At 42.4% G+C, this 14,789-nt stretch overlaps 1 protein-coding gene across 1 annotated transcript in view; it reads right to left on the bottom strand.

Annotated features, from left to right (window-relative positions):
• The window catches only part of LOC128847859 (uncharacterized), a 125,894-nt gene that overhangs the window by 65,829 nt on the left and 45,276 nt on the right, over positions 1-14,789 (bottom strand). The window contains exons 25-38 of the mRNA XM_054047584.1: positions 13,831-13,944; positions 11,342-11,470; positions 9,986-10,051; positions 8,433-8,524; positions 7,466-7,586; positions 6,551-6,668; positions 6,215-6,306; positions 4,860-5,038; positions 3,507-3,582; positions 2,694-2,788; positions 1,948-2,067; positions 1,481-1,621; positions 1,086-1,165; positions 934-989 (exon numbers count right to left, since the gene is read on the bottom strand). Of these exons, the coding sequence (XP_053903559.1) occupies positions 934-989; positions 1,086-1,165; positions 1,481-1,621; positions 1,948-2,067; positions 2,694-2,788; positions 3,507-3,582; positions 4,860-5,038; positions 6,215-6,306; positions 6,551-6,668; positions 7,466-7,586; positions 8,433-8,524; positions 9,986-10,051; positions 11,342-11,470; positions 13,831-13,944 (1,479 nt within the window). The remainder of the gene's footprint in view (positions 1-933; positions 990-1,085; positions 1,166-1,480; positions 1,622-1,947; positions 2,068-2,693; positions 2,789-3,506; positions 3,583-4,859; positions 5,039-6,214; positions 6,307-6,550; positions 6,669-7,465; positions 7,587-8,432; positions 8,525-9,985; positions 10,052-11,341; positions 11,471-13,830; positions 13,945-14,789) is intronic.

Genomic DNA, 14,789 nt, shown 5'->3' with positions numbered 1-14,789 from the left:
CGGCGTGCCTGCGGGAGGTCCCCGGTCCTGTGGATTCGGCGGCATGCCTGCGGGAGGTCCGCCGGTCTTGTGGCTTTGGTGTACCTGCCACCGAATTGCCGCTGAATCCGCAGGACTGGCAGACCTCCCACCAAAGGCGGCCTGCCTGCCGCCCTCACAAGGCACCAGCAGGGTGCCCCCCGTAGCTTGCCGCCCCAGGCACTTGCTTGGGGCACTGGTGCCTGGAGCTGCCGTTGCAGAGAACAGGTTTTCTGCTGATACAGCTCTCTTCAGGGCAGCAGCAAGTGCTCTCTAATTTCCTGTTCACCAGCTCACCAAAGATCAGGAGCAACACTTGGAAAAGACCATCGTCTTCTCTAAGACTGTATATTTATTTTGATTCACTTCTGTGTATGTTTCTGTAAACAGATTTCCAGCCAAAGTCTTTGAAGTTGGAATGTAATGATGGCTCTTTATGGGGGCTGTTCACACCAGGATGCCCTACAGACACTGCAAGGCAAGGTTTCACAGCGGGGTGTTTGCCCTTTTAATTCACTCACACGGGAGTGAGTTATAGCTTTGCCTCATGCCCTGTGCATTGAGCAGCTCGCAAAGCAGACTGTGGCTCAGTCATGATCTGTCTGCCTGCTTCTCCCTGCTCCAGGAGGTTGAGGTACCCCTGCACCAGCCTTATATCTGCTGTTCCTTAGTGCACCAACATAGTTGTGCTTCCCAGTCCTTATCTGACCCTCACTGCTATAATTATTCCCTTTAGAAGCTTGAAAATGAATCTTTCTCCAATAAACATCCTTTTTTTTTTCCCTTCCAAAGTTTGATCATTGTGCTGTGCTGCCTTCTTTATTCCCTCGGAAGCTTCGCAGCACATGCAAACTGCCCCTGCATATTCCTTTACAATAGGCCTGGAGTCCTGTGTATAACTTTGAAATCCCATGCCTGTTCCAAAGTGTTCAAAGAAAAGCTGTACTCCTCGAGGCCGAAGGTTCGTTTGGCTGTGGAGAAATGAAGATACAGTTAAAAAAATATGTTTCGACTTTACAAGTCCTTTTCGAGTGAGCCTAACCTTTTGCTGATAGTTACTCTCTTACCTGCCTCTAGTTTGGAGAAAGTCTGGGACAGAGGCAGTGCTTCTTGCATTGGTATCTTGTAAACCAGCAAAGAGGAAACCCTGAGGGAGAAAAGAAATTGCATCCATTGTCCTGTGTCTAGCTCGTAGACACCACTTTGAGTCAAACTGTGTCTGGCTCATGTGTGGGGGCCAGAAGGGAAGGAGAAAGTACAAGAAGCTTCCATATCTTATTGCATGGCCCAGACACAATGACAGTCTCTAATCAGCTTGCCAGGTAGGGACTGTAACCCGTTAATCTCTCCCAACTAGAGATCTTTGTTCAGGCTGTGACGTTTGCTGCCAAACTGCAGTAGTGGGAATGATACACTAAGTAACTCTTCAGGGGTTCAGGACCCTGATGTATTTTGTAGTTACCTTTCCTGACGATCTGCATGTGGGAAGATCCTCAGAATCTCCATATGGAGGCTATCAACCTGTGCTGGGTCCTTCACTTTAATTTCCAGTAAGTAACCTTTGCCAAACTTGCTTTTCAGGTACTGAACAGCACCAATGCACCTGGAGACAAAGAAAGCAACATAGTGGGAAATACTTAGTAATGGACGAAGAGACTTGCTTCCATGACCCTCTCCTCTTAGTGGATGTCAGGGATTAAATTCAGCCGGAGTTGTCCAAAGCAGAGCTCCGGTAAATATTCTCTACCCCCCTGTTGTTTTTATAGCATGTTGGGGGGCGGGGTAAGTGGGTGCCTCCAGGAAATACTCTGTGAGAATTTACATCCTGGTGGGTGTAATGAATGAGGTTGGCTCCATAACATCTACCTGTTCCCTCAGAACTTCTATAGTGTCCATCTTGCTATTGAACTGATCTATGTTACAGCCTACCGGAGCTTTCCACACACCATGATGGCCACTCGATCACACACTGCCTCAGCCTCCTCCATGTAATGGGTTGTTAGGATGGCTCCTTGCTCTTTGTTTTTCAGTGCAGCCCGAATTGCTTTCCTGAAAAGAAAGACAAAAATTACTTCAGAGGAAGAGCCAAACAGGTTTTTCTATTGTATTTCCCCCTCAAAATGACAAAGGAAATGTATTTAAAACCTCATAACAACCTTACATTGATGTCTACTTTGTACTTTGAACTTCCCATTTGACCAAACTCCATTGAGGGACTGCTCTGAAATAAGATTTGCTACAGTGCTGATTTAGTGGGGAGGGGCTGTTAAGTTCTTCTTTTTTGTACCTGCTTTAATAATAATAATAATTAATGGAGATATCCCATCTCCTAGAACTGGAAGGGACCTTGAAAGGTCATTGAGTCCAGCCCCCTGCCTTCACTAGCAGGACCAAGTACTGATTTTTGCCCCAGATCTCCAAGTGGCCCCCTCAAGGATTGAACTCACAACCCTGGGTTTAGCAGGCCAATGCTCAAACCACTGAGCTATCCCTCCCCCCTTCTAGTGCCAGTGTAGACATGCTCAAAATCAGGCCTCTTTTTAGGTGCTTAATTGTGGATTTAGAAGCCTAACTCCCATCTCGAAAGTCTTGGCCCTCGACTTTTTATTATGCTGTTTTGATTTAGTTCTGATGTTAAAAAACAGGCCTAATAATTGGTTCAGGGAATTACTCACCACATGCGACTTTGCCCTTTAGGGTCCATTCCAGTTGATGGTTCGTCCAGAAGCAGAACTGTCGGATTACCCAGCATGCTCAGTGCAAAACACACCTAAAATGAAGAATAGACATTGGGAGCTAAGTTCTGTCTTCCTGGCCTACTTCACTCAAGCCAGTGGTGGTGCCCACGTGTAAGTGAGAGCAAGTAACTCATTTTCTTTAAAAAATGATGCATAAAATTCATTTCTATGCGGGACTCTGAAATCCTCTAATTCAGAGCAAACCAAAAATATGTCAACCTTCGAAAGCTCAGTGCTTAGACTTCATTTCCTCCCTCCACACACATATATGCTTGTCATTTAAAGGAGCTGAACAATCTGAGAAACATACTGTGCAATATTCTGTACTATGTGACATGGACGTAACTCCCTTTGAAGTGAGACAGCACACAATGCATGCTGGGGCCCCACCGTCTCAGGGGAAGCAACGAGAATCTCATCCATGTAACTGGAAACAGAACTAGACCCTCTATTTACCAATGACATTTTTCATTCACACTATGGACATTTCAGAAATATGTCAGCTATTTTCTGGAGATAATTTACCAGCCATAACTTCAATAGGTTTACACCCAAACGGAGATTTTACTACTGTATATTTGAAACAAAAATTCATTTTAGAACATGAAGGGTTGGATTCTGCTCTCATTTATATCAATGCAAATGTGAAAGGACTCCATTAGCTTAGTGGAGTTATTCCAGATACAACACTGGGGAACAAGGAGCAAAATTCGTCCCAGGGTTTGCGCCAAGAAAAACGCAAACGCTCACCTTTCTAGTTACCCCAGCAGATAATTTTCTAGTCACTTTCTTGACATGATCCTGAAGTTCCAGAGCCTTTGCTATCCTGTGAGGAAGGAGAAAGAAAGGAAGTAAAATGAACATTTGGTTTTTCCCCAACTCAAGACTTTTACCTGAGACTGACAGCACAATGGAAAGAGTGGGCTCGGTTCCTCCCCATTTGTGGGAGCGGCTGGGCCCTGGGAGGAAGTCTCTTCCACAGAGAGTACAGGGGTTCTGAGAGGAGAGGTTAGTTTTCATTTCTCAGTAGGGACTCCTGATGGAATTTGCTTGGGACACACATCTCCTTGATGTTCCTCTGCAACCAGCAATACCCTTTTATTTGGGCTTTTCAGCAGAACCCCCCGAGGTTTGCCCTTCCCTGACAGCTCCTCTGAGTGACAATGCTCTGCCCCCACTGGTAAAGGAGGTGTCCATTTCCCCTTTTTCCATCACTTCTGGTGAAGCTTTGGCCACTCGGTTTTAGCATTCTTCTTAGTTCTTTTCCTGATGGTACCAACTGAAGATGATTTGTTTTGGAAGTGCGTTGCTTTCTTTCTGCAAAATGACTTACTTTTTTTTTTTTTGCATTTATTCTCTTCTCCTAAGCAAAAGGCATGTGTAACCCCAGACAATGCTTACTTCCCCCTTCCACAGGAAAATTCTTGTGGATCTATACTATGGTGCTGAAAAAAATAGATGCTGCAGTCACTGTATTTGAGTTTTCTGAGATGCCCATAAACTTATCTGACTGTGTATTTTCACGCAATGAAGCTGACCCATCGAAGAGTGCTCATCTTTCCAAAACTCACATTCTGAAGTCTTTTCATAATCTCAAGAATCCTTCTGTTTCAGCATGCTACCCTGTCCAAAATTTTTCTGGAAAGTCTGCTAATTTTTTATTTTAAGCAACAAAATCATCAGAAACTAAACAAGAGAAGTTTTTAAACAAGCTGTTCCTAATAAGATAGAATCTCTCTCTTTATCATAAGAATTATATTATTAGTAGTATTAATAACAATTATAAACCCTCTCCATCTTGCCTAGAGTGGACAGTACATCATTGATTATCCCCCTAATTTCACATTTTAGCGCCAGACATTTCCATCTAAAGTTTAGACACAGATACATCCAGCATTTAACACACACTAATTTTAATTCTAACTCATTCTAAATGAGAAAATCTGGATGGCTTCATTTCTTGGCTAAATCACCAGAGGAAGACATTTGGGCAGTTTGACTGTGAAGCGAAATTCTACTTTCAGCAAAATTCTACTTTCTCTCTGCTTTATAGTTCTGAGATATGAAACACAAACTGAAAACTTTATTTGTTTTACTACATACCGTTTGATAGTAACAACAGCGTCTTCTTTCCTCAGCCCTTTCACAGCTGCATAAACCTCCAGATGTTGTTGCACAGTAAGGTTTGGCCAGAGAGGGTTCTCCTGAGGGCAGTGGCCTAGAAAGCCAGTTGGGTTCTCTTGCAGTTGAGAGGCAGTGGCACCTTTCCCCTTTGTCAGCACCTGAACAAAATCTGTTATTCTGCACGTGTGTAATCTTGTGATCAATAAATGTGTAGGGTTAAAATTACAGGACGGTTATGACCGGTTTCAGAGTAGCAGCCGTGTTAGTCTGTATCTGCAAAAAGAACAGGAGTCCTTGTGGCACCTTAGAGACTATTTGAGGATAAGCTTTTGTGGGCTACAGCCCACTTCTTCAGATGCATAGAATGGAACATATAGTAAGGAGATATATATGCATACTGAACATGAAAAGGTGGAAGTAGCCATACAAATTCTAAGAGGCTAATTAATTAAGATGAGCTATTATCAGTGGGAGAAAAAAAGCTTGTAGTGATAATCCAGATGGCCCATTTCAGAGAGCTGACAAGGGAGAATTACTGATCTGCAACCTTTGCTTATCTGAGTAGTTTCACTGAGTACAGGTTGTAGAGCTGGCCCTTGCATAGTAGGTCATTTTCCTGCTCGACAGGGTCTATAGCAGTAGATGTTTGCTCTAGGTACTGTAATACGAATGGTCCACGAGAAATGCCAATAAAAAGACTAAAGACCATTTCCGGCATTAGCGAAAGTTCAAGATTCATTCCTGAAATTATTTACTTTTAATGTATTTTGAGGCAAATATAATAGGGGGTATGGATGGAGTGCCTGCTTTCATTTCAAGTGTCCTGGCGTTGGTTGGGCTACATAAATAGTGTTCATGTTGTTTTGTTCGCTTATTGCAAGTGACATGTTCTTATGTCAATCACAACGACTGCTGATCATTTTCATGAACGATTTTCAGAGCATGACGTGCTAGGCTATGGGCTGGATTCCAAACATCCTTTTGGGCACAGCTACATCACAGCCTGGGTGTGACCTGCAGCTTGTGGAAATGCACCCCCACTAACTGTACTCAGGCTAGAAATAGAAGTGGACTTTAGTGTACACTGCACAACCCCGATGGACACCCGCTTTCCTCCCCCAGGTACATACTTGTTTTGGGCAGCCTGTGCTGAAGTATGCAACATGTTGTTCTCACTGCTATTTTTCACAAGCTAGCTAGAGTACAGCTAGTGCGGGTATGTTTACACGAACTGCAAGTCACCCCTTATCCCGCTGCAGGTAGTACCCTTTGTTTCCCTTAATGTATTGTTTAGGATTAGCAATGGGTTTTAAAGTCTAACCCGTTTCACCTACCTGCCCAGCAGTCAGTGTTGTCTCTCCAGTAATCATATTGATAGTTGTGCTTTTACCAGCTCCATTGGGTCCTAGTAGTCCAAATACCTCTCCTAGAATGAATATACATCAATTTTTAGTAAGACTCGCCCTTCCTAACAGAACATCAGGCATATTCACCATGAAAAAACAAACGAGAAACCTTTTGCTCATACCTGTGATCAAATAACATTCATTAAAAATTCCATGAGGGCTGTCTAGAACTGAGACGTTCCAGTGAGTGAGTGGTCTACACATGTAACCTTCAAATCAGACAATCATCAAAATAACTATAGTAAAATACTCCTGGGTTCTAACCTTTTTTAACACAAAAAGAGACATTTTTAGTGGCCGCTTTCTTCCTTTTCTTAAAAACCGAGCTGGCTTTCTTGTCTTTATATTCCTTGCGCAGATCGTTGACAATGATAATTGGTTTCTGGGGAAGGAGGGAAATGAGAAAGAATTTATAAAGAACAAATCCCTCCCACTATAAAAGACAGTCCAATTGTTCTCCCTGTTGCGTGTGGTTGCTGTATACAGGTTTTATTCAGAACATTTTCTTTGAATATTTTGTTGCTGCTGAAATGTGTTGAATTTTCATTGCTAAGAGGTGAGATAAAAGTTCAACAGTGGTGAAATCTACTAGACAGTCATGTTAATCCCATATAGCTTTTTACTATTTTAGGTAACTATATGGCTCCCGTTACCATAGTATCCATGTGCCTCATACTCTACACACAACACCTCTTTACTGTTTTATAGGAAAATATTATTATCTCCATTTTACGGTTATGGAGCTGTGGCCCAGAGAGACTAAGTGACTTGGTTAAGGTCAGTCTGTGTCACAACAGGAAACTGAACTGGTTTCTGTGTCCCAGGCTAATGCCCTTTCCATGGGCCATCTTTCCTGCCCATACCGCTTAGCTATTATGTATTATTAATTATTAGCTCAACTCCAAAAAAAAGTGCTTGACGTTGAAAGAGAAGAGGTCACAATCCTTATTTCAAAGATCATTCATTTTAGATTGCCTGAGAACAAAAGAGAATTACAGTCTATTTAAAAGTTGTATTCTCAGGTCTGATGATACCTGTTAATTCCAGTTGGAAAGTAGAAAAATGTAAGGGGAGAAACATTGGATTTCCATATTGATGTTTATTATTTGTTCCCCAGGGGGTAATTTACCAATAGGAAGAGTAAAGAGACAGACAGAAAAGGACAACTTGAAATTTTACCTCTTCCTGATTTTCAGAAGCTATTGCTTCCCTAACCTTTGCCCTTTCAGCTTGCACATCTTCATCTTCTTCTTCTGGTTCTTCAGGATTTTGATTGTTGATCTCTTTCCTCAGGGGAATTCTACCAATCAAAGGAGTCAAACTCAGCAATATATCCTTTGTCCTAGTTCACAACTGATGTATTATGAGTGCAGCAAGACCGAATGGCTGTTTGGTTCAACACTTCTGCTTTTTATTATTTGCTATTTAAAAAGTCAAGCACACAAAAAGTTAAGAAATACCAGAATTAAGGCTGCCCATACGAACTTAATTCAGCCCTCTTGTTGCATGTGGATTATGATAGCCTTGCCCAACATCAATCATATAGTATGTCTGTGGAGAAGCCAGGAATAAAACCCAGCACTCGTGTGTCCCAGACCAATGGCTGAAATATAAGAGAACAACCTCTCTCTTCTTACAGTCCTTTGCCTTATTCACTGTCCATTCTGTGCCCTGAATGAGGCAGGGTTTGTTAAGAACAAATAGTACATGATCCTGTAGATAAAGACAGTATCAAAGTGCACCCGCAATCTATTCACTGGATTTTCCTAACCTTTGAACGTGTGGCTTTGCAAACTTACCCCCACTTCTCTTTGGGGCAGGGACTATCTTTTTGTTTTGTGTTTGTATTGTGCCTAGTACAATGGGGTCATGGTCCATTACTGTGACTTGTAGGCACGACAATACAAATTAATAACAACATGGGGTGTTGTATGTAATTTCCTTTTTTTCTCTAGCAAGAATACTTGGGAGGAGGGAATGTATCACATGGAACCCTATGGAAACTATGCATGGATTTTTAAAAATATCAAAATGTTATGTGAAAAATTGAAAATATCAACTTTTTCTGTGGAAAAATGTATTGTCAAGAAAAGTCTGAGTGTGGGGGCACACATGTGCACATGCAAGGGCACGTGTGGACACAAACCTAAAAATCGGATCCTCTCTCATAACCGCTCTTCCGTATTTCACCTCCAGCCATCGAAGAAGAAAAATGAAAACTACACAGTGGAGGTAAGGCTGAAAAAAAAAAAGAAGAAATAGTCAATGTTGTATGAATGAAAATAGCAACATTGTATCTGATATATTTTAATTACAGTTTAGGTAAAGTGCCTTAAAAGAGGGATTGGCTTCTCCTCATGTACTAGTTACCTCCTGAGCTGCTAACTGGTTATTTAATGTTAATTTAACTTTAGGTTAATGTTAGGTTCACTTTATTAGGATTCTAATGTGAGAGACGAAAGACGAGTTTAATTCAGTTCTCCCTGTGTCTGCCTGTTTTCTAATCTAGGTGGGTATTTATTCCATATTGCTCACTCTGGCACCCTGATCTGCTTCACCTCGTTATTCCTCTTAGGGATCCATCACAGGTACTTCTCTGGCCCCACTTGCACAGAATCTGAGCATCTCCCAAATCTTAATGTATTTCATGCATAAATGCCAAAATAAAACCCTCTTGCCCTTGGGCTGGCAGTGCCCCAACTTTAAGGCTACCTCTGATATGATCTAAAGAACAATTAAATGAAAATGTTTCAGCTTTAATAGTCCATATTGAAGTATGATCTTCCTGTTATTTAGCTGTGCTTTCCTAGGTCCTCCCCGCCCCAATGCTTCCCATTACTGGTAGTAATGGTGGTGGAACTGGCATAGGTCAGTTGCCAGTGTTTTAGCCGCCATACCATTGAACTCAACTCAGAGCAGGCCGAGACAACATGGGGGTAAAATGTTAGTAATCACTGGCACCTTGTCTCCACTAGCTTTCTCACCATTGCTACCACCACTGGAGCACAACTGGTGGTAATAATGGAGCAAAATATATGGGGGGAAATGTAGTAAATGGTAATAAGAATCTAGTCCATTGAGACTTAGTCTTCAGACTTGGGTTGAATTTTATCAACTCTGTTGGAGCATACAGCATGTAAAATTGTGTAAGAAGTTCATATTTGTATTAACTAATACTAATGCATAAAATGACAACAGATTACACTAGTCGAGAAATCACATTTTAAATGCATAAGCACAATTGGGAAAGGTAAGGCTGAGCTCACTGCATGATCTGGGGCTTACTTTGTTTTCCCTAGCCTGTTTCAGGCGAGCAGTACTATTATTTCTGAGTAATTGGGTGCTAGCCAGCAGTCTCTCAACTGCCTCCTCAAATCCAGTCTAAGTTCTACTCTGTCTGGAATGAGTCTGATATTCTTGTCCCACTTTCTCATAGGTAAAAAGCCTCAATCAATCCAGCCTTCTCTAATAAGGTGACAGACGAGGTCCTGGGTTTATGGACTAACTTCTCCTGCCAATGAGCATTAGGCTACATTGGAAAACTCTCCATCTCAGTCCAACAGATATGACCATGAAACATCTGTCACATTATGTACGTTTTGCTAGCTGCGGGGAATTATACAAATGCAATATATAGTCACCACATTAGAATGTGTGTCCTCTGCAAAGTAATAATGCAAGATTCAAATTGTTTCTTACTGCAACGACAGATATGAATATGTCTCTCTGATTGCCAATAGAACTGAAATCCTCATCTATAAAAATCTGTGGATAGAAAAAATACATTCAGTAGAAATCCTGTAAAACTTTAATATAATACTATCTAGTTTTAGAAGAATGAAAACACGTCAGTAAATATTTCAGAACTATGTGAACATTTCTGTCATTTCACTCAAAATCCTCACAGTAGGGAAGGGCAAATATAGATGTTGGAATCTGGGTGTCCGAATACTATTCGGGAAATAGTTACACCCCCAAATACAAGTATCATCAGACTCTTCTTTCCAGGACTAATAGCTCTGTCAGATGCAAGAATTTTATCTCCCTAGCACCTATGGGGAGAAGCAGGAAGAAGAGGAGAGCCTTATTATGGGGATTGCACAGGACACTTTTCAAAATCCAACCCTTAAGAGCAGTGGTTCTCAAACTTATTTTTTTTGTGGACCACTTGAAAATTGCTGAGGGTGTCGGCGGGACCACTTAATGATCTTTCCAAATGTTGTTTGTACCGTTAGCGAACTATTGTAAAGCACTTTGGATAAAAGCGCTATATCAAAAAAACCCTTAATAATAATTAACGCTTTTTTGTTCTACAAATAAAAGCACACAACTCGTATTTTAATATCAGTAGTCTTACCTTTCTAATGCAATGGATGTGCCCTCTCTCCTCCACTGTGGCAGCCTCTGCGCTGGGGCTGGGAAGGAAGGGAGTATCTCCCCCACCACAGCAGCCATAGAGCTGGGGCTGGGAAGGAGGGGAGTATCTCCCCCACCACAGCAGCCCCCGAGCTGGGGCTGGGAAGGAGGGGAGTATCTCCCCCACCACAGCAGCCACAGAGCTGGGGCTGGGAAGGAGGGCCATCTCTCCCTGGCAGCCGCAGCCCTGGAGCTGGGGAAAGTCACCTCTTTCTCTGGCACCGCAGCCCTACACATTGCAAATCCCCCCACTCCCTCTTCTCACCCACTACTCCCTCCCCACCTACCCTCTATTCCCCCCAAGGCCACCACTTCACCTTACATGTGCGTCTTCTCCAGGGTCCAGGCACCTAGTTAGCGGAGCCATGCCTGTGCAGCTTCACTAATTAGGTGGGTGGCCCTTCATTCTCTCACGTGCGGCTGCCCAGGTATGCACCTTAGAGGGAACTATCCGCGGACCACCTGAATGGAGCTCGCGGATCCCAGTTTGAGAACCTCTGCCTTAGAGAAACCACAAAGCTCTTTGCCAGGGTGTTACTGCCCGCTTCCCACTGAGAAACCATGAGGTTTGTTTTGTTTTTCCAAAAAGCATAGCCAGTTACGCATCTAATTTCTTCGTGACATAGTACAATAGTTTACCTTCAGAGACCTGATCACAACACCTATTAATGGATACACAGGAATCAAAATGGAGAAGAAATAATGGATAATTGCCTCGCTGGAAGTGATCCACGTGATGGCATTAATAATGAAGATAACCAGCATTACCTAAAAAGAAGCAAGAAGGTAACTCATACTAGATAAAGAAAAAGCAATCTTTGCTCACTGTTGCCAAGAATTGGATGACACTACATTTTGGGTTATATGGTGAATATCGCACAACTTACTTATTAGATGATGAATACTGAATACAAAACACAAATATGAGAAAGGTTGATGGGAAGGAGTCAGGACAATGAGTTAGAGTCGGCATTTGGGAGAAAGGAACATTTCTGTCACTCCATTGCCCTCTAGAGTGTCCTTGGTTTTTACCCCCAGCACCTATTATCGGTCAGAAGCCGTACTGCCAATCAGGTCCTAAAAAATAATCAAGAACTTTTTAAAAATTGGATTCTTTTTATTTGCTTCTGGTTTTTTTGAGCTGTGTGTGTGTGTGTGTGCGTGCGCACGCCACACTTCAACCTTTTCTCCACAACAGTGAGCGTTACACATTTACTTTTATTTTGAATTAAAACAGAGTCTCACGTGATCACATGACTCCAGCAGCTGGGACTTTAAGAAAACACACCAAATATTATGAAACTTCCAATAAAATCAAGAGTGTTGGCAGCACTACATACTTTGGCATATTCTGGTAGATAAAATACCTGGAAAGAACCTTCCATTAAGTTGCAGCATAATTAGCTTGGTGATCGTGAACATCTTAGCTTGTTGATTTTTTATTTATTTTTATTTATTTTTACCATGAGGCTTTTAGAGAGTTCAGAGTGAATATGCAGATATCTGTAAACAACAACATCTCTCAGGGATCCTTTTCCCAACCTTGTAGAAAAATGACAATGACGTAATGTTTGAACCATTTTAGATTCAGAACTGCAGGACGTACAAACCAAAGATCTTCTCTAGGGCCTTTGCACCTCATGTCTAGCCTTGGCAGTACACAAAATCCTTAAAAGGGTGTCTCTGGAAAGTTTATTTAGGTTGCAAGAGGCACCAATGTAGTTGAAGTGTATTCAGCTACAACTCAGTAATCTGCAGACCAACATAGAAGGATGTCTCAAGACTAGATCTGGTCAGGATTATTTTTCCTTCCTCTCTGGGGAAAGTTTCAAGTTTTCAGCAAATAAACTAAAATATTCTGATTCTGAAATACCCCCTGGGAGTCGTAGTTCAGGTGCCTCATGCTCCCATTCTCTTCCATAGATTGGGCTCCCTGGTCAGACTACATCTCCCCTCATACACCATGGTCTCCCCTCTTGTCCAGGGGAGGTGGCTCATGTGGCCATGGTGCATCATAGAAGCCGAAGTCTGACCAGGGAGCTGGGACCATGAGGAGAATGGAAGTATAAGGCACTGTAGCAGCATTTCAGAATCAAAATATTTCAGGTTTTAACCAGAGGTTTTTGATTTTCAGGTTTAGTTCAAGGTATAAAACTGTCTCTGTTATAAAATGTCTCTGTCACTTTCTGCTACAAAAAATAGAAGTTTTCTCTGTCAAGCAGACACTTTTCACACACCAAATCACCAACTTTCCATCAAAAAGCAGTTTAAGTGGAGAATTTTGAACCAGCACTATTCAGGACAAGAAATTTGTTTATGAGGCATCGCTGAGCCTCTGAAATAGTAAGTTTGGATCCAGAGTGGTACAGTTTCCCCCCCACCTCGGGGGGAGGGGGGGGAGGGCGGATTTTTGTTGCTGTTATTTAGATTGTGGTTTACAAGATCCAGACAAAGGCAAGTTACAAGAACAATACTTTCAGGGGCGGCTCTAGCTTTTGTGCCGCCCCAAGCACGGCAGGCAGGTGGCCTTCGGCGGCTTGCCTGCAGGAGGTCCGCCGGTCTCGCGGCTTCGGCGTACTCGCCGCTGAAGCCACTGGACCAGGGACCTCCCGCAGGCAAGCCGCCAAAGGCTGCCTGACTGCCGCCCTCGCAGGGACCGGCGGGGCGCCCCTCGCGGCTTGACGCCCCAGGCACGCGCTTGGAGCGCTGGTTCCTGGAGCCGCCGCTGAATACTTTGTATTTCCATTTGAAAAAACACAAACAAACAAAGATTTTGCTTATGAGATTTTGCCCTGTGCAAAATATTGGAGGGGAAAAAAATCTGTTTTCAACCACAAAAAATGTGGAGCGAGAGAGCGTTGGGAATTCTGGGTAGGGGACCACAAACCACTTCAAACTTCTGTAGCAAAAGAGAAAGGATTGGAGAGGATATTAAAGAAGAAAATGATGTGAATAGTGCATCATAGTTAAAGGTACAGAGCTGTTTCTATTATAAGATGACTGTCATTTTCTACTTCTTGGAGTTGCACAGGGTGTTTCCACTTGTATCATCATCTGAACGCTCAAAAGTTGAAATACAGTTTCGTAAACTTTATAGCATGCTGTACGTAATCTAGCCATTTGCTTACCGCTATGAGGATAAAAGACCAAAAATCACAGCTGTTGCATCGCTTTCGAAATGTGAAGGCAATTACATACACGAACAGAATCATCGAAGCTCCGTAGCCAATAATACAGGTAAACTATAGAGAGGAAAAGTCTTATTAGGGGTAAGTGAACTGGTAGGAACAAATAAAACTGCAGCACTCTAGTTCAATTTAAATGACAATAATACTGAGATCAAGGGATAAAAAACCCCCCTCCAATTTAAGTGCAAAGTACTTTTATAAGGAGGCTAAGATTTATTATCTCCATTTTACAGAAGGGGAAACTCAGACACAATGCGGTGAAGAAGAAAAAAATAGAGCAACAAATAATAAAAATGCTTAGGTCTTATATAGCCCTGTTCATCAGTAGACCTCAAAGCACTTCACAGTCTGTAACGTATTTATCCTCACCACACCCCTGTGAGGCAGGGCAAAGCTCTTATCCCCAGTGCACAGATGGGGAACTGAGGCACAGAGAGATTTAGTGACTTTCCCAAGATCACAAGGATGTCTGTGGCAGAGCAGGGAACTGAATGCAGGTTTTCCATCTCCAAGGCTAGTGTTCTAACCACTAGACCCTCTTTCCTCTCAAACAGCATGTTAGAGAGCTTAACAATTACAGAACCAGACAGAGACCATGCAAATAAACATACAAAACAATACAGAAGTGAGGATTTCACAACTACATCTATACAGACATAAGGGTTTTCCAGCTGTGTCTATTGATAAGCGAGTTCTTACCAGACACAAAACTATCAAACTAAATTTCCTTTTACATGTTTTAGGCTCTTCCCTTTCTCTGGAGGTGATCGATCGGATCACCTTCCTAACAGCCCCAGATTGTCTTATTTCAATATGACTAAACAGGGCCTCAGACTGTCACAGTGAGAGAAGGCCCTTCCACAGATAGACAATGATTTTGATTCTCTCTTTTATACCTC

This window comes from Malaclemys terrapin, chromosome 13 (genome assembly GCF_027887155.1).
Source record: "Malaclemys terrapin pileata isolate rMalTer1 chromosome 13, rMalTer1.hap1, whole genome shotgun sequence".
NCBI classification, from domain to species: Eukaryota; Metazoa; Chordata; order Testudines; family Emydidae; genus Malaclemys; species Malaclemys terrapin.
The sequence above is the reverse complement of the archived record's forward strand: the minus strand, read 5'-3'. Positions and strand labels throughout refer to the sequence as shown.